Consider the following 12,511-nt stretch of genomic DNA (forward strand, 5'->3'; position numbering starts at 1 on the left):
CAAGGGCAGGACATGAGTACCATAGCACCACTCATGTTCCCCAGCAACTGATATAAAGAGGTATATTGCACCTTGTAAGCCATTATGATATTAAGAGTTTTAACTTCAGTCTTTTGCATAATGATCCCTAGCATGGAATTTGCCTTTTTCACAGCTGCTACACACAGGATCATTGCATTTTCATTGCGCTCTCTATTATGACCCCAAGTTCTCTTTTCCTTGTCAATCATCAGCAGCTCATTAAACTGACTGATTAATAATTATTTTGGAGATTCCAGGGAAGAATAGAATTACTACCCAACACATCTCTGGGTGAGACTAATCAGGAGCTTGATGGGAGAATAGGCTTTTACTGTCTAAAGTCACAAGGGATCTACAAAAGTTATAGGTACCTACATAAGATGTATCATTGCTGATTCCCATAAATGCAGCTTTACCCTTTTCAATGTTAAAGCAAACTTTCTCAAGCTGGTCAAGCCACTGAATTCATAGAAGATATGAGGTTGTATTCATCACAGACTGAACAACAACATCTGATTTGCCATGAACAGTAAAAAGTGAGGAAATGCTCACATCACCAGGTGGTTGGGGGTGCCCCTGTTTAGCCTCTTTACTGGCTTCTAGAAACTCAGCCCCCTGATTATGTGAGAAAGGCCCTCACAATTGGAGCCATGTAGCTATTTGCATTGCATGACAGCACCAAGTGGAAGTAGCTCCAATAGTACTGAACATGTGGGGTTAAGGATATCTAAGCAAACACAGAAATAAAGCCCATGCACCCCCCAACACCCATTGCAGAACTGGCAGGTGCGTGGAAAGCTCCCACACAATGCCATGGGAATTTGTCCATGTCGATACCACAAAATACACAGTCTCAATCTGCCCATTTTGATTTGCTCTGTTGCTATCAACAGAGATCAGTATTTATCCATCCCTATGTTTCATCTGCTCTCAGCTCCAATCTGAGTAAGAAGAAGCTTAGCCTGGCATTCAAATTATCTGCACTCAAGCAGGACATACAATCAGTGTCACAAACCGCAGAGCCATCATTGGGGCAGAACCGATTCTCTGTCTTCTTTCTGCCAAACTGGAGGTCATGGGGGTCAGCAAGCTGAGCACGGCAGGTATAGCGGAAGCGCTGCTCCTGGCGGGCACCACTCTGGGTGATATTGGTGGGCATCCATGGAGTCCAAGGTGTGTTTCTCCGCACCTCTGGGCAGGCCTCTGGGCTGCAGGTTTTAAACTCCTGCAAAAAGGAAGAGGGGAGACATGGGGAAAGTCCAACAATCCTTAATATTTGTTCGAGGAATCGTGAATTTCCACTGTGCTTGAGCACCACACATTTGAACAAGCCATAAAAAAAACTTCTGAGAAATTGATTAAAACGAACTGAAGGAGAAACAAAGCTTTAAAAGCATTGTTCCAATGCTTTAATTCACAGAGTATGATGCTGAGCAGACAGGCCCAGGCAGAGGTTATGCACTGCACACATGCACATGCATACAAATTGCATAGGCAAAGGCCCTGCTGTCACTGTGGGGGTATTCCTGTCTTTGGACTGCATGTACTCTTTGGTGTGGGGATGGGGGGCAGTTGCAGATTACTAAATGTTGTTCCATAAATTTGAAATTTAAGAATACTTTCCCATAAAAATGTAGATACCAGGGAGATTAAGTTTTATCTTAATCATCCCTGAAGTACTGCTTTTCTGCATGCAGAGCTTTCTTTAGTTATATGTAAAGAAAGACATGCAGTTATGGGTGTTCCCCTTCTGCATGAGAAAGTACAGATAAACTACATCAAGGCTAATTTACATGCTATGCAGCAAGCTATGATATCATCTCCCTATGTCTTTCTTTTCACTTAATACAGTATTTAGGTTGTGGCATGGGACTTGATTAGAGCAGTGGAGCTTTGGACCAAGGGTGTTTTTATTTTATTTTATTATTTTATTTATTTTAGCATTTATATGCCACTCCTCTGCTCCAATGGAATCCCTGGGTGGCTTACAATATTTAAAAATAACACATGCATTAAAAACAATAAAATAACCCAATAAATAAAACATTAAATTGTTAGTATTACAGCAACAATAAGTAGGTCAATACTAAAACCACTGGGAGGACAAATAAGATGGATGCTTAATTTAAACATTAAAATTAACTGTTAAAAATTATTGATTAAAACACCTAGAAAAGAGAAATGTTTTCACCTGGCACAGGAAAGAATAGCTTTGGCACTTAGTGAATTTTTTGGGAAGCTCATTCCATAAGTGGGGAAGCCACTGAGAAGGTTCTTCTTCTATTTGCCACCCTTCTAACCTCTTTGAGGGATGTCTATTTTAGAAGGACCTCCTGCCCAGATCTTAGTGGTCAGGCAGGCACATACAGGAGAAGGCAGTCCTTTAGGGAGCCAGGTTCTAAGCAGTTTATAGCTTTATATGGCAAAACAAGCACTTTGAATTGAGCCTGGTCTACAACTTTTTTTTCCTCTCATGCTTTTCCCAAGTTAAATCCTGGGTCCTCCCGTTCTTTCCCTTTGTGAACCTTGCAGTATTCCTTTCAGAGTGGGGTGATTTAAATTGGGGAAACAGCATGGAAGAAAAAATAAATAAATATCCCCTTCCCCAACACTGCTGCTTCAGTGAAATTTGGTATCACCACAACTTCATTAAGAAAAAAAAAAAAAGAAATCTGTAGTAATAACTGTTCTTCCATGTAACATTTCCAGAAGGTAGTCATGTTGCTCTGTGGTAGCAAAAACAAGAGTCTTGTGGCATCTTAAAGGCTAACAAATTGTGTTTGTTTTGTCAGTACAATGTACGTGAGCAACAAACATGCAATCAAATCTTAAACAAAAGAAATGCCCATCAGTACCCTGGGCAGTGTGTGTGGACTGGGAACATTATGGTAGGAACAATAGCAGCTGTACTCCGAAGTGCACCCAAACTCTAGAGGAGAGTCATAGGGAAATCAGTGAGTCAGGAGCTCACAGCACATGTGGCAAGGGAAGACATCTTGCTCAGAACCCCCTCAACACTGTCGTAGTGCCATTGTTCCCTAGGCCACTACCAATTTCCTCTTATCTACTAAGCTTTGTTCCTCTTTTGTGCCAGGTGTCTGAGCACAACTGGAGCGGAATCTGGGAGAACCAGGGGAAATGTAACTCAAGAAAATAGCACTGATGCCTATAGAAACAAGGGCATACCACGGCACAGCCTGGACAGGTGTTTCCATTTTCACAGGACCTTTGCCTAGAGTGCACTCCTCCACCACAGTTTGCACTACATTTATTCCAAGGGCCCCATGAAGACCAGAAGATTGGTAACGGGCATGGGCTGTTTTCATTGCAGAACCTGAATGAAAATAAAATGGTAGGGAATGGGGAAAAAAGAAACAGTAATCCAAGTCAATATCCTGGAGGGTAAAGGAAAGTTGTAAATGGCACTCTGGGGAACCATACAGAGCAAGAAGAAGAAATCACCTTTCCAAAGGTGAAAGGTCCAACTGACTATATTGACAGCTGACTAGAAGTACACAAAGAAAAGTCATAGGTCAGCTATATTTTTCATGTTTTAGTCCCGCTGAAATCAATGGAACTTAGACATGTCAGGACAGAATTGTCCCACTGAGTTCAGTGGGACTAAAACATGACTTCCTTAGTCAGGATCCATGCCATTTTTGTCAATGTCCACTTAGAAGACAGAAGGGGCAGATGTATGCTAAAATACTGGGATGTTATTTAATTTTTAAATCTGAATCCGCACCCTTTAACTGAAGGAGGTCCCAAGTTCTTGTTCTATGTTTCCAATCACACAGTATTAGAATCCTGTTTAAAAATCTCCTGTGTGTGTACATGCGCACATGTGCGTGTAGCATGGGCTATCAGAAAAATCGAGCAACACCTAATATCTAATGTGGTCTGGGCCCTGACAGAAGTTTTCTTGTGCTTTTCTAACATGTAGCCGACTAACCTGCATGGTAAGGCACCTAGACTTCTTATACCGAAATTCAATGTGCATATTAGCTATAGAAACTGAATGCGACATTTTAACACTATAACCTTACTTGTTCTTGTTTTGTCTGGATTCAGTGTAAACTACGCATGTTTTTAATAAATGTTTACTGACAGATTTGCAAATGAACTCAGAGCAGAACTCAGCAGGGCTGAATTACCTTTAGCAAGCAGTAGCTCCTGTTGAATGCACTGTGCATGTGGGACTTACCGCTTCCACAAGGGAGGTTTAGTGTTTCCTCGGGGAAGCCCCGAGATGAGTGGAAATGCTCATTTCCAGAAGGAGGCATGTTGGTGGAACTCCCTTACATGAGTTACACTGCCAGAAATTGTTATTTCCCATCAGGTTGTCCTGAAAGCATTGAATTGTTGCTTGGCAAGGGCTGGAGGCTGCTTGCACAACACAGTCAATGGGCTGGAAGAAAACTGGTAGCAGCCTGAGCACCTTCATTGGATTCTGCCCTTAGTATTTAAACCCTGAAGCACTCCTATTTTAAGTGAGAAATTCAGATATTTGAAATTAATTTGGCCTGTGTGGATCCTAAGCTTTCTCATAATCTAGTGCCAGTTATTCTGAAGAAGCTGTTATTGCTTAGAAAGTAACATGTTGGTTTTCAAGAAAGTCGAATAATTGCTCGCTCGCTCTCTCTCTCTCTCACACACACACACGAGACTTTAGCAGGCATTACTTCTCAAACCTACTATGTTTCTTGATAGGTACATTGGAACTTACTTCCAAGCAGGTTTTTATGAACTCAGTGGGTCTTAATTCAGAATACAAGTTAGCTACTCAATTTACATGGAACCATAACTTGGTCTAATTCCCTGCTCCGTCCCTTCTTTGTAGGGAGAAAGTAACCTGATCAAATGTCACTTTCATCTGCCCCAAACTCCTTGGATCTGTTATTCTTTCATTCTGTTTTACTAATAGCATTTTATACTACTCATCATTAATAACTTATTTCAGCAGTTAATGTTTTTTCTCAGCAACCCCAATTCAGGTGTAGGTATCACTCAGCTTGGTCAGATAACTTACACTTTATGTCTTGTTATAAGTTTATTATTTTCTAAGTATGTAGCATGTTTTAAAACAAGGAAGACCAGCTCTACTTTAATAACACAATTTCTTAATGGAAACACCCTCACTAACTTCAACAAACATTTTTTGAAATGAACAAGGAAAGCCAGCTTCCAATGGTCACAGATCTAGTCCAAAATGAAAACATTCAGAACAATTAAATGACAAGTCTTTTGCATTTATGAATTCCTGAGAAAATTTCTGTCAGGGATCCTAGGACAAGAAATAATGTACAGGATTTCTAGTTAATAGCTGTTCTTCAAGAAGCTGCCATAAATCTTCTCAAATCTACTTTGGTCAAGTGGTGGGCACCTGGTTCTTGAGAAAAGTTTTCCAAGTCAAAAATTTTCAATCCCATTTTAATTCACAGCAGTCTGGAAAGAGGAGGCCACACTGACATGTAATGGGGAACAGTAAATGGGTGTGGATGCAGATCATTCCTCCCCTGCTCTCTGCAGGAATAATGCTGTCAGGAAGATAGGGCTACGCCTTCTGATTTTGGCCATGCTCCCCAATAGCATTTAGTCCCTGGCCAAAGAATCAACTCAACCCTCTTCCACAGGAGTTTGAGTTAGTGACATACAGCTTGCTGGCTCCATACAAAGTCACCCCTACCAAGTAGCCCTCCTCCACCTAGCAACTTAGCTAAAGTAGCTGTCCCTGGCTCTTGCCATGCTGCTTCCTCTCCCAGTTTGGAAACAGCACAGTTTCCCTGCAATGCAAAACAGCATCTGAGGGAACCCTTGCTGACATGTTTAGACACAAGAGAGGGGACTGGCCTTGGTTGCCCTGAAAGGAGCCAGGACCACTGCTGAGGATTCTCATCCATGATGTATGTCTTCTAAGATCATGGGTCGAGATGATTAAAGTCATTTCATATTGCTTCATACAAACTACCTTTTTAAGGTGATGTGCTAGAATGACTGGCCTTCTGTGGTGCCAAGGGTTACACAATCTCCTTATTGGTCTAATGTTGCACACCAAGATGCCTTAATTTGCCCGGGCACTTACAGACCCAATTCACATCAACAAGCCATGCAGGCATGGCTTTAGAGGTCTCCCCAAGGAGGCCTCACTAGGGCTAGACAAGCTGTTGCTTGTCATCTGTATCACCCGATTTTCTGTCATGGTCTGTGACAGCCTGATGAAGATCGGCAGACTGGCACTGCATGTGGCAGCACATAAACATGTCACACATCTGCCATGAAGCTGGTTTTAAAAGCAGTCACTGTGCAGCTGTTTATCTGCATCAATCAGTTCCAAAAATGCTGATCCAAAAGTCAAGCTATTTTTGAGGTTCGGAAGCTGTTTGAGTAATTGTGACATATTACTTTTGTTACAGACATGTACCAGTGCGGCATGAGAGAGGGCATAAGCCAGCTCTACCTCTCGTTCTCCACCAATCCAGGTGAGGCAGTGGCTGTGCTGAACCGGTGCCTGGCTGAGGTAATGGGCTGGATGAGGGCCAATAAACTGAAGCTCAATCCAGACAAGATGGAGGTCCTGTTGGTTGGCGGATCGGGCTTCAGGGAAGGGGACCTTGACCTAGTCCTGAATGGGGTTGCACTCCCTCTTAGGGACAAGGTCCACAGCTTGGGAGTGCTCCTCGACCCAGAGCTTTCACTGGAAGCTCAGGTGACAGTGGTGGCGAGGAGCGCTTTCTTTCAGCTTCGGCTGATCCATCAGCTGCGCTCCTACCTGGAGAACGACTGCCTGGCGACAGTGACACACGCACTGGTGACTTCCCGACTTGACTTCTGTAACGCGCTCTATGTGGGGCTGCCCTTGAAGATGGTCCGGATACTTCAATTGGTTCAAAATAGAGCTGCCAGGCTGCTGACGGGGACTGGGCGTTATGTTCACATGACTCCAGTCCTCCGTCAGCTTCACTGGCTTCCCAATGAAGTCCGGGCCCAATTCAAGGTGTTGGTGATGACTATAAAGCCCTTAACGGCTTGGGTCCTGGTTACCTGAAGGAGTGCTTATGTCCATATATGCCCGCCCGCCCCTTGAGATCAGCGGGAGAGGCCCTTCTCCAGGAACCCTCTGTGAAGGAAATTAGGAGGGTAAGTACTCGGAGGAGGGCTTTCTCTGCAGTGGCGCCCAATCTATGGAATGCGCTCCCCAGAGAGGTCCGCCTGGCGCCGTCGTTATTTGTTTTTCGGTGCCAGGCGAAGACCTTTTTATTCAAATGTTATTTTAATTGTTAATATTATTTATTCATTTTATTCTTTGGCCAGGGTGACTTAATTTATATTGTTAATTTATATTGTTTTATTGAATTTTATTTATTTATGGTTTGTGAGCTGCCCCGAGGCTTCGGTGAATGGGGCGGCATAGAAGTCGCCTGCCTAAATAAATAAATAAATAAATAAAATAAGCAACAATACTGTAGCATATCCTCATTTTTTAAGTAGGACTCCTCCTGCTCAGGGTTCCAGCCAGCCCTGCTAGCTTCCAGCAGGTTAGTCCATTTCCATTCCCCGCTCCCCCTGAATGTTATATTTGCTTTTCCAGCTGACACTTAACATTCTGCATCTCCAGAGAATGCTTAATCCTTATTAGCCTTGGTTTTTGAAGGGAGGGGAGTGCTTATTTGTGTAATTCTGCAAAATAAGCAAGGTGAGGCCTCTTTTTTGTTTTTCAGCAGCCTTGTTTTGATTCCATTTCTGTGGCACTTTCCTACTTAATGTGTTGTTCTGCGGCACAATTATTGCACCCTTCAATCCAAATGCTCTCAGGAGGGTTAACAGGTCCCATTCTAAGTTGTGAGAGCCAGTATTATGCAGCACCAGACACAACTGCATATTTAAGCACAATATCTGGACTCAGCAAATCTTAACAGCTTAACACTGACCTGCTCTCTCAAAATTACAAGGCTGTTTTATATTGTCATCTCCGATATCTGACTGCGTTATGATAGCATTGTTATTTATTTTAAATATTTGTATTTAAATCCCACCATTCCACCCCAAGGTCTGCAAGGCTGCTTACAATCTAAAATAACATAATTAAGAGATTAATATAGAAACACAATCTAACAACAATTAATCTAAAGTGCACACAGTACAAATTAAACAGTGAAAACCATCAGTAGTAGTAGAATACCATTGACATAATATCACTCAGAAAAGCCTCAGAAAATAGTTTTTACTTAGCACCTAAGAGATAGGGTTGGAACAAGTACTTCTGGGATACAATCAGGACACCATCACAGAGGAAGGCTCCACCAACAATTGCCAGCCGCCTAACCTCCACAGGCAGGAGCTACCAGCACCAGGACCTCAAATGAGGACCTCAATGAATGGACAGGTTCATGTGGGAGAAGGTAGCTGAGAAGGGTGTCTAGTCCATGCGGTGCATGTATCCTTTAAAAGAAAACACAGAGTTCTGAGCCAAAAAGTCTGATAGACGTTTAGGGATGGGGAACGACTCTCACCGCTCCTCTCTGCTTTGTCCGACACAGACCCTGCCTCCGTATCGCGGAGCAGGGTTGCTGCACGACCTCTGACGGACCTGAAAGCCAATCCCACAGGAAGTACTGCAGGGGGCCCAGGACGACCAGGGTGTCCAAGCTCCATTCCTGCCAGAGGGGAGGGGGAAGGAAGAGAGATAAAACATGGCATCTGGGTTAATTTATTTTTTTCAACGTTCTTCTAAGTTCAACACCACTGCCTATGGAGTACCAGCAGGTTGCAGAGACCAACTAACTCCACAAAGTACATTTTAGTAGCATTAAATCCAAGAAACAGATGGAGATTTAGTGTTAGAATTCCACATGTGCTTTGAGTCTTTGCCAGTTTCTACTTCAAATAAACAAAATCCATGGTAATTTCACTTTGAGCAGATTTAAGCCTCTCCTAAATATAATACGGGCTCATAAGGTCTAAAAGGCTCCAACACCCTGCACATTCTCCATTACTCATAAATTTGTAATCTTAGTATACTTTTTTGTGTTTGTGAGATGTATGAAAAAATTTATAGTGCTGCAGAAAAACAAGAGGAAGAAAAATATGTGAGATGCTGGAAGGCAACCATTACGTGGGGTAGCAGGGCAGTGGAACAAACCTTTTATTCCTTAACTAGGTATGAGATCTTTGAAGGAAAATATGCAGAAAATATTTCAGGGACAAATCACATCCTTGTCCTTGGATTTCTCCTTACAAATTGTCATCAGATGTAGGTCTTCCTTCACCTCAACATTCCTACTTTCTCTAACTCTCTGGTCCTGGCCAAATAATGCCAAACATTTACTAAAGTTCACTGTCACATTTATATCACAAGCTATCCCATTACTTGTGCTCCTGAAAGTTGAGCTGGTGAACAGATGTGTCAATTTTCAAAGAGCTGATTGAACTAATAAAAGAGCGTGGCAACTAGCAGATATCTGGCAGGGCACCAGTTGCAGTAGGAAGATTAAAATTAAAACCTGAGTAGCCTTCACACTTTTCAAGTTTGTTATCAACTCTCTCATTCTTTAGGCAGCCAGACTTCAGAACAGTGGTGTTTTAATTTTCTTTCATAGGAAGTTGAGGAAACAAAGGAAATGCCTTTTACATAAGCCATGATTTAACCCATATTTTACTTCTGTTTTCTTGCTCAGCAGGAAAGACATAGAAGCAAAACCTTAAATAAGGGAGAGAAACCTGGTCATCTTCCCCAATGTGCCCAGGTGTGTGCATGTATGGAAAGCAGATACTGGGAATGGGGGACTTGTAATGTTGTTGGCCTCTGGCTCCCAGAGCAGTTGTGCAGGTGCACAAGCCCGCATGTGTGATGCATGGAGACCACAAGGAAGAACAGCAACCACTGCCCATGCTAGCCAGGTTGAACAGAGCTGCAATGTAACAGCATGTGGAATACTGCAGGTTCCCCACTCCTGCCATAAGAAATGAAAATACCAGCACATAAACCTTAATTATAGAAAATATTGTAAAATCACTGTCTATTCTGTTGATGTCAATGTTTATTTTTTGTGTGTAAGCTAATGCAGCCCTATGTAAATAACTTACCCATTTAGCCAAACATCTGATTAGCCAAATGTTTTGGACAGAAGCCAGAAAAATGGATAAATGAAGTTCTATCCATGTACATACTTTGTTTAGAAGGTTAAGATTTAAAAAGAGGAAGACGTGATTTATATTCCAAATGCAGACTGTTCTCAATAAGGTTTTCATCAGCATTGTGGCATTTCCAATCTTAGATCTTGCTTGTTACTAAAAACTCTTCTTTAAACACCCTAATGAAAGCATTAGAATGCCATATGAACCCAATTAAAATGGAAATAGTAAGCATAAAATGAGTGTTGGATGACCATATGGCTTATTTATTAACAGTCACTAAATTTTAATATTGAATGCATTTTGCATTTAGTTCCTCAGGCTAATCTCATGGTATCCCACACTTTGGAGATCTTATTGTTGGTAATGACTACATGATTATGCAAGCTGTCTTATGTCTCTTCCAGGCGAAAAGATGCTCCACTTGGTGAAGTTGGAGCAGCTGTAGAAATGGCTGTTCAAAAACATGGAAAATCCATGTTTAAATTTTCTTTTTTAAAACTATGTGTCCTATTGCAAATATAATATATAGTTATTTCTATCCCTGCTTCATTACAGATTCACTTGGAGGCTTTGAGAACATTTCTCTCTCTCTCAGCCTCAAGTCCACATCTGAAAAATGGGAACAGTGATTTATCACAGATTAGACGAACAAATATGATTCTAATAATAGGTATGGCACATTAACAGTCCAATGTAAGCAACTAATACTCCTGACAACCTTAGCTTACAATTGCCTTTCAAAAGCTGTTCTGCAGGGAAGATGTGGAAAACCATTTCTTTCCATCATTAAGACAAAGAGGTCTGGTCCATGCTTTAGGCCAGTCATGTTGAGGCCAGCTGAAACAGCTTTTGCTCCCGGCAGAGACTGAAATTTGTAGAGAACTGTTCCATAACAATCAGCTACTTTATGAAGGAAGTTTCCTGTTGTACCACTAGCCAGAATGTTATGGTCGACATGGAGAGCAGTCACGAGGTACATAGGCCAGTGCTAAGGAATTGAACTAGATTCCATCAGGTGTGACAGCTATGACTGCTGCAATGCACAGTGCCACCCTTGAGAGCTTAGGGTGTACATGTTGAAGTCTCACTGATTTTTATGCAAAAGAATTGTCTTTCAAATCTAAAACGCACAAAGATGCAAATGGCCAGTACAGGATGTATGATATGGACTGTGGCAAAGGGAGAATAGCTTGCATGCATTGTGGTCATGACACAGATTCAAGGAGGACATGGCAGATCTGAAAATTTGCCCTCAGTGGATCAAGCAAACAAAAGTGCCTTCACTAATTTTTGAGCTCAGACAGCTGCACAATACCAGTCATATTAACAAGAATAGTTTGATTCTTCTTCCTTTTCCATTAACACATCATGACATTCATACGTATAATATACTTTTTAGATGGGTAGCCCTAGTATTTTTTAAAAGGCTTTGAACTATGTTTCAAATTAGGATTAATATTTTTAAATTGGTAGATTTGTACTGTACTTGTTTTAATATTTAGGCCATCCTAGTATTCCCATTATTCCAGTAAAGTAGGATTTTAGGAAAACATTATATGTTTGTGAGATTTTCAGATCTGTGAGAGGAAATTATCAGGGGATACAAGGGGGAGTATGTTGTGGTTACCCTTTTTATAGAGTTTAGTTGTACTGCATGCAATGTAATGCATTTTTAATGAGGATAATGCAACATCCTTGGTCAAACATGTTAACACTAGTTTCATTCTTGGCAATTTGAGGAGAGATGGGGAGTGAGGGTACCAGCTGAAAATTTCATCCTTTTACACTACTTTAAATACAAGTCTATAGATTAAAAAAAAACCATGATGTCTGATAAATGTTATGAGTTACCTTACCAAGTGATTTTACAAGGGCAGTGTGATTGAGGGCAATCTGGGTATAAAACAAGAGAACTGTGGACAGATCTTCCTGCCAAATTCTTTTAATTCAAAGGCAATGTGAGAAGATGGAGACAAGGCAGTTTGGGGTTATGGCACTGGAGGAGAGAATTAACTCCCCCCCCCATAGTATTTTCCCGACTGATATTGCTGCTGCCCCACTTACCCCAGGAATCATGTGAGTCATCCAGTTTGGCTTCCAGACAGAGTAGAAGGGGGAACAGTTTAATGGCTGAACATATCTGGAGAAGACACAGCTTTGCACATACAGAAGGTTCCCTATTAGGCTAAAAAGACCAATATATGGCAGGACTCTGTAGGAGGAAACTTCATCTTTTTACACGAAAAGCTTTGAAATGTCAGGAAGACCATAAATAAGCCAGCCAAATGCCCACAAGCCAAAGATATAGTGTGCCAGTTTCCATGGTCATCACTACAATCTGAAATGGACTGAAAAT

General features: G+C 41.6%; 1 protein-coding gene across 1 annotated transcript in view; it reads right to left on the reverse strand.

Annotated features, from left to right (window-relative positions):
* Positions 1-12,511, reverse strand: part of SEMA5B (semaphorin 5B) — a 303,228-nt gene that overhangs the window by 25,330 nt on the left and 265,387 nt on the right. The window contains exons 15-17 of the mRNA XM_044438272.1: positions 8,532-8,675; positions 3,208-3,355; positions 1,021-1,246 (exon numbers count right to left, since the gene is read on the reverse strand). Coding sequence (XP_044294207.1) covers positions 1,021-1,246; positions 3,208-3,355; positions 8,532-8,675 — 518 coding nt within the window. The remainder of the gene's footprint in view (positions 1-1,020; positions 1,247-3,207; positions 3,356-8,531; positions 8,676-12,511) is intronic.

This window comes from Varanus komodoensis, unplaced genomic scaffold, assembly GCF_004798865.1.
Source record: "Varanus komodoensis strain SLA01 unplaced genomic scaffold, ASM479886v1 scaffold32, whole genome shotgun sequence".
Classification (NCBI taxonomy): domain Eukaryota; kingdom Metazoa; phylum Chordata; class Lepidosauria; order Squamata; family Varanidae; genus Varanus; species Varanus komodoensis.